This window comes from Merops nubicus, unplaced genomic scaffold, assembly GCF_000691845.1.
Source record: "Merops nubicus isolate BGI_N331 unplaced genomic scaffold, ASM69184v1 scaffold46753, whole genome shotgun sequence".
NCBI classification, from domain to species: domain Eukaryota; kingdom Metazoa; phylum Chordata; class Aves; order Coraciiformes; family Meropidae; genus Merops; species Merops nubicus.
This window is the reverse complement of record NW_008601826.1, coordinates 291-18,237: the sequence shown is the minus strand read 5'-3', so window position 1 is coordinate 18,237 and position 17,947 is coordinate 291. Positions and strand designations below refer to the sequence as shown.

Genomic DNA, 17,947 nt, shown 5'->3' with positions numbered 1-17,947 from the left:
AATGGGGATAAGTGAATTTGGACTTAGGGTTTTCATTGACGAAAGAGCACTTTTAATTTATTATAAACAACGTGATTGCAATGTATGTTAAGGATAGCTGAAATACTGTCATTAATTTAAATAGGCATTGGATCAGTCTGAAAGGGAAATTTATAATAAAGAGGCTAAGAGAGCAAGAAATACTGTGCTGAAGGAGGAAAGGAGTATTTTGTTAAATTAAGGATTATTTTCAACTTATTTATTAAAAGTCCGTTTTTATGAAAAAGGAATTTGTAGCAAGGTATTTAGATTTAAGGAAAAAAATTCAAAACTGGAGACCTCAAATTACAGTTGATATTTAGTTTTCACTACTTAATTACTTTTTTTTATATTATATTTTATATTTATTTTTTTTATATTACTTTTTGTATTATATTCCATGGGCTTGTAGCACGAAAAGCAATTAAGTTCTCATATCTAGGTAGATATACAAGTACCTCGCTTTTAATGTATAATACATTTTTAACAGCTGAAGCTTAGATAAAACAGCATTACATAAAACACTGGTAAAGCACCCTTTACTGAAAACCTCTTGTACTGATAGTTATAAGCAGGGGGTTACATAACAGCAGGTGTTCTCTTTTATTTCTTTGACCCCCTGCAAATAGCCTCCTTAGGGCTTGTTGTCAGACTTTTCAAACTTCCTAAAACTACTGGCATATTTTTTTGTTCTGCCATTGAAGTAGTTGTACTCTGTATAGACTGAAGTTCTTATTAACAGATACTCCTGTTAGATTCTTCTATCATTTAATTTGTAAGTGTAGTATGATCAGTCATTACTTTAGTTTGGAGGATTTATTTTTTTTTTTTTAATTGTTTGTTTGTTATGGTGCTGTTAGAAACAAGTTTTAACTTTTGTTCTCTAGAATGTTCTCTGCTAGGCATTACATGACATGTCTGGTCCTGCTTTGCATTTAAGGTAAAAAAACTTAACAGTATTATTGACGTTGTTTCCCAGGGTTTAGTGAACTAAGGGTGGCAGAAGGGATCAATGAAAACCATGGAGTTACGGGCTTGGGGGCAGGGAATATGTAATTTACCCGTAGGTCTAATAGACCTACTTATGCAGAATGCAGTACTACCTAATAGGCCTGGTAGCAGTTCATTGAAATTTAGATCTTGGGACCACCATAAATTTCTGTCTAGAGACTTAGGTCTTGACGATTTCCTCTTCCTGAACTTGAAGAAAGGAGATTTGTTTAGTATGAACACATGACATCTGTGACTTAAATCAGGCTTCAGTTAAATTATTCTGGGTTTCTACGTTCATTTATTTAGAATTCTACTGAAATCTTCACTACACAGTTAAGGCTGCCCATTCAAGAGACTACTAAACCAGCATATCTCAGTGTTATAAAGTCAGTTTCATATATTTTTTAGTTAGGTATACATTTGTATGTATTTACAGTCATATTCAATAAAAATATTTTGTAGTAGATTGCCCTGTCATGGTGCATAACCTACTTCAAAATACATTGTTCTTCTAGAAGAGCTACTGTTTTAAAAATACTTTTCATAAGTGTATGCTAATGTGTTTCTACTTCATTTATTTTGGGGGAAGGATGGTTAAATTAGCAGTGGTATGCTTCCTAATTTAATGTTTTTCATCAGTCTCGACCCTATTGAAAGCTGAATGTACACGTGATTGAATGGAGGAAATCCTTATTCTTAGAGGGTTTTAGCTAGGAAACCAGCACAATTCTCTACAAACTAAATTTTGGTATTTTGGTTTTAAGCAAACATTTCTGTGCTAGTGAGGGATGACCAACATTATCAAAAAGTTAAGAATATTTGTTTCTTTGATGATATTTTTACTAGCAATGTCAAGAAAAGGATTGGTACAAAAAAAAATTATAGCCTCTTGGAACGTATTTCAGCTTGCCTGGTTAGTGTCTTTTTTTTCTCTGCAAGTTCTCATTGCGGATTGCACAAGATAGCGTCATTTGGGTATTTTCCTTTCTTCCTCTCAATTTGAAAACCTAAAACTAATCGTAAAAAAAAACCAAAACAGCCCAAACCAAAAACAAAACCCACACAAAACAAACAACAAAACCCACCAAAAAAAGTAGTGAACTAGCAAATTCTTCCAAAAATCCAACAGTAGCACAAGTGTTCCTTCATGTCATTGTTACAGGGGCTGGGACCAGTTTATCGTTATGTGGGTGGAACCAAAAACTGTGTATTCTATACTCTCTATGTCATTGCTCATGGGCTGTTAAGAAAATCATGGGTAGCAGCTGCCCAGGACAGACCTCACACCCCAGGCTATAACAGATAAGGAAAGAAGTCTGGGGAGATGTTAAAACCTTCCCACCCAGCAGGAGGAGTCCTCCCTGTTAATGGGCCCATCCATGCCTTGCCCCATGACTCATACAGAGCTCCTCCCAGGAGCTATTTCTGTTTAATGGACCATCAAGGACCCACTGCCTGACCCACAGAATGATATCAACCCATTGTGAGATGCTCCACCCAGGGGGAGGAGCCAGGTGCTCTCACCTGGATATATACTGGGGTTCAGGACAGCACAGGGGGCCCTTACCCACTGGATTTCCAGAGGACAAGAGCTACCAGATCTTTTCTACAAGACCACTGCTTCATCTGGACTGCTACCACCACCTTAACTACAGAGTGTCAGGTTGTATTCTGACTCTGTCTGTGGTTTTCCTTATTGCATTTATTTTATTTTTTCCTATTAAATTGTATTTCTGACTTGGAGTCTCTCACTGGTTTGCTTTCAAACCATTACACTTCATTAACGTAGCATTTATGGAGGCAGGTTGTTTAAGAAATGTTTTTCCCGTGAAGTATTTTGGTGGCTATTTAAACAGGAGGGAACTGTGCTCAGTGCCTTTGGCTTCAAAATACATATGATGATTACCAAAGTAAAGACACTTCAGCTAATTATGGTCCATGATTTTTGGATAAGAGAATTTTAAAATGGGTGTCTTTCTAAAATGTTTCTGAGTATCTTTCCACATGTGTCTTTCTGGATCACACAGGTTATAGACAATACAAAATATTCTGTAAATTAGAAGATTGCATTGGGTGACTTGATTTTTCAGAGGTCATGCTGAAAAGTCATATAGCACCTTCCTGTAATGTTTATTATACAGAAGAAGTAGTAACCTTTGAATTCGTTACATTTACTGAAAGGAAAAAAATGAAATTTTTGGTTGTGTTGCAAAAAGTTTGTTTCCTCAAGACATGGTTTGTGCTCAGTTTCAATATCAGAATAGTAAGATATTTCATTAGAATGTAACTTCAGTTTTAATGTGAATTAAGCTACAAGTCTTGTCAAATATTTTTTTGTGTGTCCTAGTGTGAAAAGACTTGGAACTTAATGGAACAGCTGGAAGATCTTGAAATAATTTCTCACATTAAACATCTGCAGGAAGATATTTATACAATGAAAACGTCATCTAGCAGCATAATTAAAAAACAAGAACAACTGCAGAAGAATTTAACAACTCTCTTCCACGCAGTTTCAAATGTTGAACAGAATGCAGCTTCTGTAGCAAAAAACGTAACTTTGGCAATTGTGACAGTAAAAACTGACATGAGGCGCATTTCAGGCCTAGTCTCAGATATAAATGTTTTGACAGATTCTTTGCAAGCACTGGAAGATAAAGTAGAAAAAGGTGAAAAGACCACAGTAAAAAACATAGGTGACCTGCTTACGAGTAGCATCGACCGAAGTACTAAACTACAAAGCTTGGCATCCAGTAATGCAAGAAAAATTGAGCAAATTAAGACAGCATTATCTGATTTAAGGAGTGATTTTAACAAGCATTCAGACAGGCTTTTGAGTCTTGAAGGTGACAGAGCAAAAGTTCTGAAGACAGTCACATTTGCAAATGATTTAAGGCCCAAGATGTTTAAGCTTAAAAAGGATTTTGCCATCTTGGAGCCTTTAATAAGTGACCTAACGCTGAGAATAGGAAGATTAGTGGAGGATGTATTGAAACGAGAAAAGGAAGTTGCTTTACTGAAGGAGAAATTGGACAATCTAACAAGAGTTCAAACTGAGGCCAAAGACATGAAAGATGAACTATCCAAGATTTCAGACATCAACTGATCACTGTGAAATGCCGCTGCCCAAAGACCAGTAGCGTTTGAGGAGTGTTCACTCCATCATGTGTAGTTCTAAGAAGAAAGACAGCATTTAAAGGCTTCATTTAGAAGCACACCGGAACTTAACTAGAGATTGGTCCTCAGAAAAAAAACTCATACTGATTTCAATGGACAAGCTGTAACGTGAATAAAAAACAAGTCTCTGTACACACATTTGTCTTTTGGAAGGAACACAGGTACTATATTTAATAAATTGCTTGTTTGTACAATAAATAGTGTTAAAGTATAAAATATGACTACCTCTAGAGTTTGCTTTCACAAAGAAAGCAGGACCCAAGACCTTCAGTTTTCCTTTCTTGCTCCAGAGGAACAAAACTGTGGTTTTGAGACAGAAGTAAACGAGAGTTAATCAAACTGCAGTAGCAATGTAATATTTGTCTCCAGATATTTACTCTGATTTTTGTAATCTATAGCACTTTAGTTTTTCTTTTAATAATCATTACTTGAAGAGGTAAATGCAGCGAAGCAAGCAATGCCCAGAAATACTGCTGATACCTTGCAATAAGTTTGTCACACCTTTAGATGGAACGATTTTGCATAAGGTTTTCTATGAGGCTTTATAGATGTAAGTCATAATTACGGCACTCTTACGCCTTTAAAATACAGAACTCTATATGGAGACAGAGCTTTGAAGCCTACTAAACCCTACTAATGTTTACTCCCAGTGTCATGGCATCTGTTCAGCAATCCTAACAGTGTTATTTGTTTTTTTCCCTGTAAAATTCCATAGTGAGCAGCAAAATTAGCAAAGAGAAACTACTGAGATCCCAAAAGGTTAGACTGGTAGGAGCCACTGACAGTACTTCTGTGGTGAGGAGCAAGTGTTTAAGAGATCTGAGACATTTGAAAATGAAGTAAGTGGTAGACTGAAGCAACAAGACAATGGGAGTGGGCTTAGCAGAGAAAAGAGGGAAAACCAGAATTAAAATTCCTATAAAAAACAATTGAGAGATACAGAGCAATTAAGAAAACCTCTATAAATGGAATTATATGAAGAATTATAAGCATACAAATAAGGCATTTATAACTTCTCAATTGTGCAGTTTGTCATACTGGAACATCTTGAAGCTACTAGACTCTTGATTGTATAAAAGACCATAACCATTCCTCTCCTTCACTAGTCTCATCCTCATTCAGCATTCCACATCTTTTGGCCTGCCTCATGTTGCTGGTCTTCCATACCTTGCTTGCTTCATTGCCCTCAAGTCATCCTCAAGTGCTTTGTTTCACTAAATCTTCATCTTTTTGGTATAGGTCCATTTCTACCTCCCAATTTTCTTTTACTCTTTTCCAGTCCCCCTGACAGGCTGTGAGGACAAACCTGTCAGAAAAGTTTTCCTTCAAATTGTCCACAGATTGTATTTACCAACCAGTGTTTCTTAGCTCTTCCACACAATTCTTAAGCAAGCCTCTGAAAACAGCCATGTTAGTCCCATCAAGGAGAGCACGTGGTACATTAGATATGGCTACCAAGAGAACACTAATACAGGAGTGTGAGAAATCTATCCTAAGTGTCTTTCACTATGGCACATATAAGGATTAATTGCATCATGGGCTGTAGTAATTTTATTTTGTTTTTGACTATGAATGAGTCATTTGTGGTCAGTAGCCAGTAAAAATCTGGAGAGACAGAACTGAAGAACCGGGAGAGCACCATCTACACAAATGAAGTGGAAAATACGCTGCAGCTGCGCAGTTAATCAGAGAAGTCTTGGCACAGCAGAGGTCTTTCTGGATGAAAAAAGCATGCTCTCTTCGGAGCGGGAACCAGAAAATGACCCAAGATAAACAACTGTTCATTTCACTTCCAGCCTCCAAATGAATGACCTGCAAATCTTCAATCACATCTAACACTGAAAAGCAGAGCATGGAGTCCTGTTCATAGTCTCCACTGGAAGCTAAGTATGCAAAAAATGTTATAGAGTGCCATTAATTTCACTTGTATCTATAGACATATGCAGACCACACCCTTCCCTCCCAGGAAGCGCAGGGCCAGAGCATTATGATCCTTTCAGAAACTTGGTTTCTCTCTTGCTTATAGCCACAGGTTAAGTCACAGAGGTAAGGTTTAGTGGAAAACAAGTGTTGTTGGTTTTTTTATTTTTTAAAATCTGGATCTAAATGTTACACACCCAATGTATTGTCCTTAAAAGTAAGGTGTGTGATCAGTAATTCTCCTGTCATCTGCACAGGTATTATAAATCTTCATTTGCCCTTCAAGCACATGCCTCCACTGCACCAAAACATTAAATGGAAATTTTAGAGTAGCTTTCTAATTACAAACGTAAAAACCGAACTAAAACAAACCCAAACTCAGCAACTGCATTAAGGATCAATGCTGAAAAATTATGAGCGAAGTAATCCCAAAATCCCAACACATGAAAATCTACATTTAGACATCAGAACATCAGCTCAGCCAAGATGTTTCTGCTAGTGACATCCTTGTCCCACACCTAGGAGTTACAAAAATGGGATTCCATGCAAGGCTGTGTAGCTACTATGCTTGGCTCGCCAAGGTACTCATATTTGCTATAAAAAAGCAAGGTGTTTATTGTTTTCACTGTGAACTACATCATTTCCATGTAGAAATGTAAATGAATTACAACTATTTGTATTATTATAGCCCACTTAAAAACTATATGTTAACGTTTCAGCAAGCATCAGCACATTTGATGTGTAGTACAATCTGATACAAACATGGGGTGCAAATGTAGCTGTTATTCCAAATTTATACGGACAGTACATTTTAAGCCAGAAAGCTGATCTCAGCTCCAGTAATACCAAGAAAAGATGTTTTTTCCTTCACAAAACAAGCAGCATATACATAGTCCATGTTTCACAAAGCACAGGTTTAGTGTCTGGTTTGATCCCAAGTCATAATGGAGTGTGTATGGCTGAATGTCAATGAAGTTCAGCAGCTGCCAGGCAGTTCCCTTCCCACCTCTGGTTTTCCACTGAAACACACCACCAGGAGTAGCACTAAGCACATTTTCCATTTCTCAGTTACATAAGGGGAACGGCTGCCTGTCTCTTGTACTCTTATCTCAGATTTACCCTGATAAAATTATCTGAGCATCTAAGAAGAGTTTCAGGTCTACCCTTAAGCAATGAGAAAATTGTCTTTTATTACTGCACATATTTAAAACGGCCCAATTCTCGAGAAAAACTGCATGATTTTACTCCACACATAGGATTACAGAAAGTCTTGAGAAATTTAGTTTACCATTGCACAACTTGACAAGATTACGCCACTGCATGAGCCAAGTTCATCTCACTCTTCTGACAGTCTTAAATTTTGACAGAAGTGCTTAATTTTCCCAGGATTAAAAAGGAACTTGAGATTTTCCAGCAAAGAAAGGTGTACCAAGTTAAAACATGCCTTTAAAGAAACTATGATATCACAAAAGTGATAGTTTTTTTCTAACGAGTTGAACTACATACAGATGTCAACTTTGAAAGCTGATTTAACATCAACAGTCCTGATACAAGATGAAGTCCTAGTTAATGCTTTTCTCAAAGGAGACACTTAGGAGCATTTAATGATTCGTTAAATAATTTCGAAGCTTTCCACTCACAACTGGGCAACAAGACGTACAGTACTTCCATCACAAAATGTATTTAATTCAAAGTAGTTGTACAAATGTTTTTACAGAATTTGACTTTGCTGCATAATGAATGCAGTTAGGTACCACCACTCTTAAGAATGTGTATACTGTCAGAAATAGAGCAGTTTTAGATTTTAGCCCACATTTTGAAAGGTATCAATTAAAAATAAGGCTCAACTTCCTTGTTTAGGATAACCATCCAAAGCCTTGGAAGTTGGAGGTGTTTGCCAGGGGTGAGAAGCACGCTATGTAAAATGGCGGCTGGAACGTCAGACTCCAGTAAGATGCTGCAGTCAGTGTATTTACACTGCTGTAACGCAGCCTGCTTTAATTGTTCTTTTGACTCCGAAGGACGCAGGTCAAGAGTAAGGAGCAGTTCAACGTCTGTGAATGCCAAACCAAGTCCAGTTATCATCAGCTCACATGCTAAAAGGCAGCATATCCAAACAGTTTTGCACAAAAGACACTTAAGCCTCAGCTCTACTGTGCGTACAAAGTAGTACTGGATACAGTGAACCCTTTATATACTATTAGTAATTTTCTGGATTTTTCTCAAATGTTACTATCAACTGTGGGTTCTCAAACAGGCAAAATACTGACAGCAGCATGCTCATCTTCTATAAAAGACTAGAAAAAAACAATTTCATTGCCTTAACAAAACAGTGTGTCTCCTCTTGCATACCTAGGAGCCTAGCTTTCTTCACATCAAGCAATGTCCAAAAAAATCCCAGTATGGCTTCTTGCACTGCAGAAGTGCATCATTCAACCAAAATGCAGCTTTAAAGTAATTCAGGCACCATTCCACTATCCCCCTAATTGGAAAAACAAAACAAAACAAAAAAACCCAAAACACCAAATCAGACTACAAGAATACCACATGTAGGGTTTTTCAAATGCTACAGTAAGAGCCAAGCCATTTTTATTTTACTGTAAAGCTGCAGTAAGCTTTTCATGGTCAGTTATCTGTGAGAATCTTTATTAACATCAGCTTTGCTTTTAAGGTAGCAGCTACTGTTTAATTCCACAGTATAACCGACAGGACTGAGTTCTTTGGCGTGGTTCAAAGCCAGCAGAGGCAGAAATTAGTCAGGTAAGCATAGGTGAGTTATGTTGGGATGGTCACTGCAAAGCAGAAACAGCCCTATTATATGTAAGGTTCCTTTTATCTCTAGAGGACACAGGTATTATGACCAGGATGCCCCATCAGGCTGCAGTCTCCACTCAGCCATTCTACCGTGTAACAGCCCGTTATAGGCAAAACAATGGACTCAAAGTGCATAGGACCACAGCTAGTTGCTGCAGTTCTGCAAGGACCGGTTCTTGGCACTTCTCTGCAAACAGTGAAAGCCTATTTTTGTTACAGCTGTCTCACAATTCTCTAGTTCCTAAAGTGCAGAATAGGTTAACTTTTTTTACTTTTTTTTTTTTTGAGGGGAGAGCAGGGGAGCATTTGAGGTATTTGCTGCTATGATATGAAGCTTACACAGGCAGTAGTAAACAGACACTAAGCACTCTGTTTCTCATTTATTTCAGGTATTGACAGTGGTAGAATTTAAACCCTCATGTGAGATGAGGGTACAGCCAATAATTACACTGTATAGAGTTTGTTTTCTACATAGTCAAATATATAAAAGTTTCATGAAACTCATCACTGGAACAGCCAGCATAGTAAGTCCATGAGTTTTCTATTCAGTCAGACCAAGCTTCTTCTTCAGAGACTCTGGCATTTCAGGTGGAGGTGGACGAGGAAGTCTGAAATAAACCTTCACAGAATCATAGATGAACCACTGTAGTGCAGTCAGGGTACCAATCATAATGATACGAGCAAACAGACCTTTCCATACACCTGCAGAGCAAAACAAAGCATGAGTACCTAAGACACCTGGAAAAAAAAGTCCTCCCCAAAGCCACATCACAAACACTTGATCCAAAACACATGAAAGTAGGGACATACCTCTGAATCCAAGCCTCTGAAGAACCTGTGAAGCAGAACTGCCCTTTTCTTTGTTCAACACAGACACCACAGAGTCAGCAGGATGGGAAACAATTGCACAGAATACACCAGCTGAAAGAATAATTTTACATCAGTTCTGTGGTGTTTTAGTGTATGCAGCAATAGTACAGCTAAGTACAACCAACTGAAATCACACCTTCCAATAAAGGTCAAGATTCCTGGTATCCTAGAAAGACAGGAGGTACATACTCATAATGTGATGTAAATATTAGAAAATGCCTCATTTCTGCTCTTGCAGCACCTCTTCTGCTACAACAAAACTCTTACCTAATCTTTGGATATTGAAAATCCCCCCTCCATCCAGACTTACGTCCCCTTTCTTCAACCTTCCCCAGCCTAACAAAGACGGAAGTTTTTTTTTCACTTCAGTCAGCTGCAATTTCTAAACTTGGACATAAAAAATGGTAGCACAGAGGAATGATTCAGAGTATCATCCTACTACAGGCCCATTTTCCACTTCAAGATGGAATATGTTTTGGTTTTTTTTTCCTCCTGCACATTTTAAAGTTACAAGTAAATTCTCCCATTCTAGTAGAATATCTACTTTATATTCTGAAAAGGCATAGGCTTCTACATTTGTGGTATTCCACTAATGAAGTATAGGACTTAAAGATTCCTTACCAATATAGCCAGCAACAAACGTGACTACCAGCTGTTCTCCTTTTGTACATTCGCTTCGTGGCTTGGGAACGACGTACTTATAGAGAGCTTCAACGGTACGTTCAAAGCAGGCAAATTTCATCATTGTGTATGGAATCTGTCTCATCCATAGTGGAGCAACACCTTTATAGAAGCTTAACAAGAGTACAGACAAACTCAGTTTCATTTTCTCCAATATTTAAAGGTACATTTTTACCATGAAAAAAGTTAGTTAGCTTATTATTGCTATAGCAAATACCATTTCTAAATACTGACACTGTATGGCTTAAGTGTCTCGATACCTACAGAAGAGAAGTTGAGGTATTATTAGTTCCCGAGTACTAGCTTAAAGCAGCAACGTAAGTTAGAATTTACCTGAACCCTACGCTGCACAGCTGGTTTTGTAGCCACTTTTCAGATGACAATGCACTGCAGTAATGCAACACTGACAGAACAAGCGAAGCAAGGCTCATGTCTGCATACCAGCCAAGTCCCGATAGTGATAAATGGCTTGTATATTTACAGCCACTCCTATCAGAACAGAAAGCTAACATGCAGTTGTATTACTCTTACATGCCAATGACTCAAGCATCTTTGACTGTACAACCAAAAAGTTGCTGAATATCTCTAACTGGAACTGCTAGAAACTAAAGTTATCCAGCAGAACTCAGCACAAAGATACCCACAAAGATGGATCTAAGGAGCATGTGGAATTAACAGCCAGTTCAGCACTGACTCCCTCAAGTACATTAAACACTTATCTTGAAATAAAAAGACCAAAATGTTTTATAACCTAAAGCTGCCATTAGTTTTAGCAACAGTTTTTCATTAGGTAAAAATAATATTAAGAACCTGAATAAAAATAAAAATTAGCATGAAGAGATACTTACGCCCAGACACCTTCCTCTCCAAACATCTTGGGCACAGCCTGCCGCAGAGTGTTGGCATATCCAGGCTGCGTCTGAATACGAACTTTAGCAGCTTCCATTGGAGCCAGAGCAATGTCAGCAAAAAACTCAGCACTGGCAGATGCAGCTAAATACAGCGAGGTACGCCACAAATATGCATTCTCCTGAAGTGAGTTGAAACACACGTTTTATTAATGAACAGTGCTTTTGTGATTCCTCTGCATTATGTTGCAGCTATATAGCCTCATGTAAAGCACCGAAGGCTTACCTCTCCCAGCATGTTGCCATACAAGATTTTGAAAACTTCATAGAAACCAAATTTACAAAGCCCCTGCATGGAATATCCAATGAAGGTTGGAGCCCATCCTTTAGCCAAACCACGAACACCATCTTCTTTTATTGTCACTGAAAATCCATTGAAGATGCTCTTGTATTTTTGTGGATCAACCTAAACAGAACAGGCAGTTAATTGCTTGATATAGCTTACTATTTCCCTTCTCATCCCCCCATCCAAAATACAAAATTCTTGAAGTGCTCATACAGCTGCCTTCCTAAGGTTCCCTGGGACAACATACTCATCACAAGGTTATACTAATCTAACTGTAATGGTTACTTGCTAGTCTCAAACGCAAACTTACTTTAACAGACGGCATGTTCCTCAATATTCAATAACCAAACTGTCTGAATTTTGCTTTACATTTTTTCTCCAAATCAACAATACAACTTTCTGCACTGCAAAGTTTTACTGAAATCACTATTCTAACAGTGAGTAGTGCACTGGTATAATTACATTTAGATCAGATCTTTAAAAATTTGGAAACTTCTTTCAGCAATCTCATCCACTCTACATGGCTCACCTTTGTACCCTCAGGTGTCACCACAAACCAAGCATGACAATTCACCCAATTCTTAATCAGATAAGGTTATTTGTCCACTGCTAGTTTGATCCCTCCACACAGTCAGACAGATGGAGCAAAACCCATCAGAGATTACTCAGGAATTTCTGCACTTGTATTCTAACTTCACAGTAAAGGCTACATAGAAATTATTTTCTCCATGTAACACTTGGAGTGAGATTACACTAATAATAAATTTTATAAAGACTAACTTGAATAATTTTTTCATGTGAAAGGAAACCACTTAACAGAAATTCTTAAACAGGCCATGCCAACAAATTTTAAGTTACATCACACTGTTACTTTTCATATTTAACATCATCCAGCATTCCATCAGAGGATAAGGAAGATCTCAAATTAAAGTCAGCCAAAGCTTTCAGAAAGAGCTATGAGAAATGCATGACAAACTGCAGTGATTGATCCTTCGTCTTACAGTCTGGTAACAACCTACTTGAGAACTAGTTCACCCCAACATGTCAGTTTTAAAAGACTCAAAATTTCAGAAAATTGGGTATTTAATTTGGCACTGTAAAATGAGATTATGTTCATGTCAGAACTATGCTTAATTATGTTTATGGAAAAGGTGGCTTTTTCTTAAAAAGACAAGAGAGGAAAGGCAACGGGTTTCTTCCTTGAGAATCCAGGAAGGATAAGTAACATGCTCTGTTCTGTACTGGATCTGTGAAGAGATAAATGCTGACAGGTTTTACAAGATCACACCTGGAATCCACACAGAACCCTCCTCCTGCACCATCCTCTAAGCACTGGCGAAGGAAGGGGAATCACCACCCTTATCACGTAAGAAGCCCAGGACTGGCATCCCAAGCTGAGCATACCTACAGGCAGTTGAAGCCTGGGAAGCACAAGGCCCTGTGCCCAGGTCTATGTGCAGCACTGCACAGCTCTCAAGGCCTTCTGCCCATTAACCAAATTTCAGCAGATTAAGAACCGTTTTGAGATGCTATACCTTCTCTACCCAAGATCAATGTTCTCCTTCTCAGGAAACTCAACCTTAGGCATGGATAATCAAGCTACTGATCCTGAAGTCCGTACCAATGGAAGAGAGCACTTAAGCTACACTGTGAGCAACAAAACACATACTCAGCTACACCTATTCCCTACTAAGTAGAAACAGGGAATTCCTACACAGTTAGCTTGGTCTCAGGTCAAATTTTGTAGAAAGCAGCACATTACCCTCATCTGATGCACCCTCTGTTTGTCCAATGTGTTGCAGAATTACTACTTTTGAGACTAGAATTTCAGGTGCTCTCAAGTATGTAGAAAGGCCTCTCTTTTAAAGAAAGCTAAATAAAGGCCTTCCTGAAAACCACAGTTTTAAAGAATATCACATACAGTGTGACTAGTAGGTCTGACTAATTCATAGTACCTTCCTAATTTAATGAGCTCTGTCATTACAAAACCAGCACTTTTATAATCAGTGCCAGCCTATGCAACAGGGAAGACATCAACTATTCTATTTCCAGAAATTTGGAAGTGTGTTTCAGTTTGAGGCACAGATGTGCCTGAATAAATCCATTAGCAAGTTTTTATCCATAGCTATTCACTAGATGACTTTAACGTGGAAGCTAGTACCAAAATTAAGTGCAATGTGACAACACTCCTTTTTGTTCAATCAAGAACCACTTCAAGGAAACTAGTCACAAGCACCGATGGCCTTATAAATACCCTTTCAAGTTTTACCCCTTCTATTCAGAGCAGCATCATTAGAAAGTATCCAATCCAGAAGCCATGTGTTGATACCTACAACGCTAATGGAGCAAATTATACATGCATGACACTCCATGCTAAAAAACCTATCTTCAAAACACCAAAGATACCATTTCCTCTCTCCAAAAGCACATGAATAGTGATAGAGAGCCTGTCAGCCAGCAAAAAGTAATATTGTGGTGGGTGCTTTATAGCAAAGAATGTTAAACATGCTCTAAATGTAGTAAAAAATATTAATTCAGATCTTCCTAAATGTCTCTGCTCCTCCTGAAAGGTATTTTGTTAGTCTCACTGCAGCAAACTTTTAATAAAGCAGCATTCGTGTTTACTTACTTCCCGTCTCCAAGAAAAAACTGTGTCCCTACTGTGAACTCTTAATATACTGGCTACACAGAGAAAAAGTTTAAGAAACGTGTAAGTTAATACAAACCTGCATACGACATTTCACTAAATCCAGAGGTACAACAGCAGTGTGCGTCAGGCCACAGCTTAGGACCCCACCAACGCCACAGAGAGCGTAAAACTTGAGCGAGCCATATTCACAACTGTATTCTGCAGCAAAACAAAGACACACCATGCTTTTACATCAACTCCATGCGCTGTTGGACAATGATGTCCAGGGGATAGTTTATGCCTCCAATCCATTAGTAGATAAAATATACCACACTAGACATGCTTTGTCAATGTCAAGACATACCAACATGCAGAACAAACCTGCATTCTGCATTTAACCAGGTCTAGAGGAACCAGTGCTGTATGTGTTGTTCCACAGCTAATAATCCCACCAAGGCCACAAAGCATAAAGAATCTGCCTGAGCCATAGGCACAGCTGTATTCTAGTTAATTGAAAAAAAATACATATATATGATCAATCATAAATGATAACAAAGATCAGAAAAGAAACAAAATTGAGCGCTACCTTCTCAAAAGTATTAAACCGAAATAATCTCCCATGTTGTTATTCAACTGCAGTGTTATGCTAAAAAATAATTCTATTGCTTTAAATTAACACCTTTTGGACTGACGAGATTTGATTCTAAGCCTTCCAAATTGAGTTTGTTCCTTTAAAGAAAGCAATGGAAGAAACAGTTAAGTTTTAGCTTACAGCACACTTAAACCATAGAAAAGTTAAACTCCAGAAACTGCTAGTAGAAATTACCACTTAACGTTGCAATGCCAAACATTTTCTTGTATCAAAGAATTAAGCAATAATAGTGTTTCCCTAGTATTTGAGACACAGCTTCTTTGGTTAAATATTCTGTGACAGTGCAACTTCTATATCTAAGTAGTGACCATACAGATCTACAAATCAGCATTAAATTCTTCTTTATGCAGATATATTTTCAGCTATCTTTCAGATTCTTTATACACACTTGTGTTTTTCTTTCAAATACAGAATCTCACATTTATATAGCTTCTATTCAATGAAACTGTAAAAAATGTTATTAATCACACTCAATGCTCATGAACAAGGTTTATTAAAGAATCTTTCAGATCACATTTGATCAAGGGATACTTCATTTGCACTGTTCTACACAGTAATGTGTACAAAACCATCCAGTCTTAAAAGAACAAGCCATTACTTTTCACAAATTCCAAGAGAGCAAAGTTACTGGAGATGGAAAACAAGAATCAGTTTCCTCCTCCTATTTTTGAAGGAGCTACAGGGGATGTGCAACCAGAAAATACTTGATTTGACAATTAACAGTACAAAATAGGCATAAGATTTGCAGCACAGTCCTGCTACTATGTTTAGCATTTTAAATATACAAGCAAGAGCAAAACTAATATGCCAAGTGAGAGAAAACAATGCACTATGTAGAGAATACTCCCCAGAGCAGAAAGGGATTATAGACAATAAAATTTAATAAGAACCATCTCTAGAGAAACACTAATGAAAATCAAGACAGCAAAAACTTATCTTATTCAGAGCTTCTTTACCTTTTCTGCTTCTGAACCACATTCCTTTATGAAACTCAAAAATTTTCAGTTCCATTTAACAGCATCAACAGTGCACAAACTAATGCTAGCAGGCTTACCTACTCCTAACTTCACTATTCTAAGGGAACTTCCTCCTAAAAATGTTCCAGATTTTACATTATATTTTATGTTCATATTTCTCACCTTAGTCTTCAAAAATAATCACCAAGACAACAGAAATGTCTGCTTTTCCTTTATTCTAAAATAAAAAATACCAAATCACAGACATCATGTTAACCTATTTCTTGCTTTAAGTTGAGGCTGAACAGTCAGAATAATACATAAACTACTTGACTTTTCTTGTGATACTGCTGAAGATTGCAAATATGCTGATCCGAGACTCTAAAATACCTCCGCTACATTAGCAGATTTGCAGCCAACAGTAACAGGCTGTTCACAATTTGCCAGAATAACCGGTTAAACAAACACAAACAAGGTTTTCTACACGGGCATAATCAGAGATCAGACTCTGGGTCTGTATTATGGGGCAACTCTGCCCGGCTGTATCTTTGGCCTGCAGCACAACAGTACTGCAGTAGTTACCAGGCTGCCCAGATACCAGAAGTTTGTTCACACTCTCTTTTGCACAATTTACTGTTAGAAATCACACTTGTTGAGTGACAGACATTTGTAAAAAGGACAGTAAGTTAGAGCTTTATTTATCTGCTTTATCACAATGCTATTCAGACTGACCTGTCAGCTAGGTGTTCAGAAACTGTAATTAAGAAAAGCAAACTAGTACCAATTAGGCTTGGAGTCTTTACATGTACCTAAGTTTGCAGCAGTACAGCAATATTAGGAAAAGAACCATACTAGATACCCAGACTTTATATTTGAGAAGTTGAGTCAAATTTCCTATCAACTGTTACCTGAGAAGATAGTCAACTAAACATGTAGTACCAAGGGCAATAAAGTTATTCTATCACTGACTTAAGACAAACACCCTGAAACTATTAAAATATAAATACACACCATAAGCCCCTCTGTCTACTCTGTTAGGAGAACTACATCATAACTTATTTCATTCCTCTGCTTCTGCTCTGACACATGAACAAGGACAAATTCCGAAGAGGGGATCATAAAACACTTTGCCTCTGACCTGGGTTATGGCTGATGCCCTAAACTGAACTCAGAAAGTCTTGTGGTTTGTACTGACTTTGTGTGACCTTGCATAAGCTCAAGATATCTTCTGCTACGTATTATTCTCCCAACACAAAAGGTCAGAGAACCAACTGGTATGTAAAATAATGAACACAGCAGAAAAGACTTACAAAGGCTGAGAAACTCTGGTCAACACATCTGCCTACAAACAGAATGAAGATTAAGCATAACACTTTTAAGAAATAAGTGCACGTACAAAATACATTTAGCATATTGAAGAATGATTTAGGGCTTCAGATGGCTAGCAACAAGATTATTACTTTGAAAGTCAGAAAGAAAAATCCTGAAATCTTAATAAATTCCAGCACCAAGTTCTAACTCTTCTTCACATATTACATTAACATTCATGCAAGAGCACTAATGTACTTTAATAATCACAGTAGTTCACAAAAGATATCCCGCTGAAAGCACTTTGTAGTATTTTTTTAAATAAAAATAGAGAATGCTTTTAAGTTACTAACAGCTTAAAAGAATTACAGTTTTAACATCTACCTAAAACGCATCACTGTATCTTAGACAGCAGAACTATCTGGTGTATGCCCCACAAATAGAAAGGGGAAAACAAACAAACAAAAAACCCGAACAGCTGCAGGCACCTCTAATGTGTTTAGTCAGATGTCCAGCTATGAATAAAGGGGGAGGGAAGGGGGACAAAAGAGAAAGAAGGAAGGCAGATAGTGTTTCGACTATCCAGATTCATATACTACTACACAGAAGAAGGACAGGCCTACAACTTCAGTCCCCGCGGCTGCAAGCCTAGCAGAGTCAGAAAAAGATGTCTTATTCGCCAAGACAGACTCCACTGGAGGTCTCTATAAATACTCCGAACTATAACTCTCCCGCTTC

At 37.7% G+C, this 17,947-nt stretch overlaps 2 protein-coding genes across 2 annotated transcripts; one reads left to right on the top strand and one right to left on the bottom strand.

Moving 5' to 3' along the window:
• Positions 1-3,379: 3,379 nt before the first annotated feature.
• On the top strand, positions 3,380-4,114 carry LOC103770828 (inhibitor of nuclear factor kappa-B kinase-interacting protein-like). The gene has a single exon (XM_008938104.1). The coding sequence runs from the start codon at positions 3,380-3,382 to the stop codon at positions 4,112-4,114; it is 735 nt and encodes a 244-aa protein (XP_008936352.1).
• Positions 4,115-9,282: 5,168 nt separating this feature from the next.
• SLC25A3 (solute carrier family 25 (mitochondrial carrier; phosphate carrier), member 3) lies at positions 9,283-14,779 on the bottom strand. The gene is made up of 6 exons (XM_008938103.1): positions 14,391-14,779; positions 11,605-11,784; positions 11,319-11,500; positions 10,411-10,583; positions 9,730-9,840; positions 9,283-9,621 (listed from the first exon to the last, which is right to left on the bottom strand). Exons 1-6 carry the CDS (start codon positions 14,535-14,537, stop codon positions 9,461-9,463), a joined length of 954 nt encoding a protein of 317 aa, XP_008936351.1. The 5' UTR covers positions 14,538-14,779; the 3' UTR covers positions 9,283-9,460.
• Between the last annotated feature and the right edge of the window lie 3,168 nt (positions 14,780-17,947).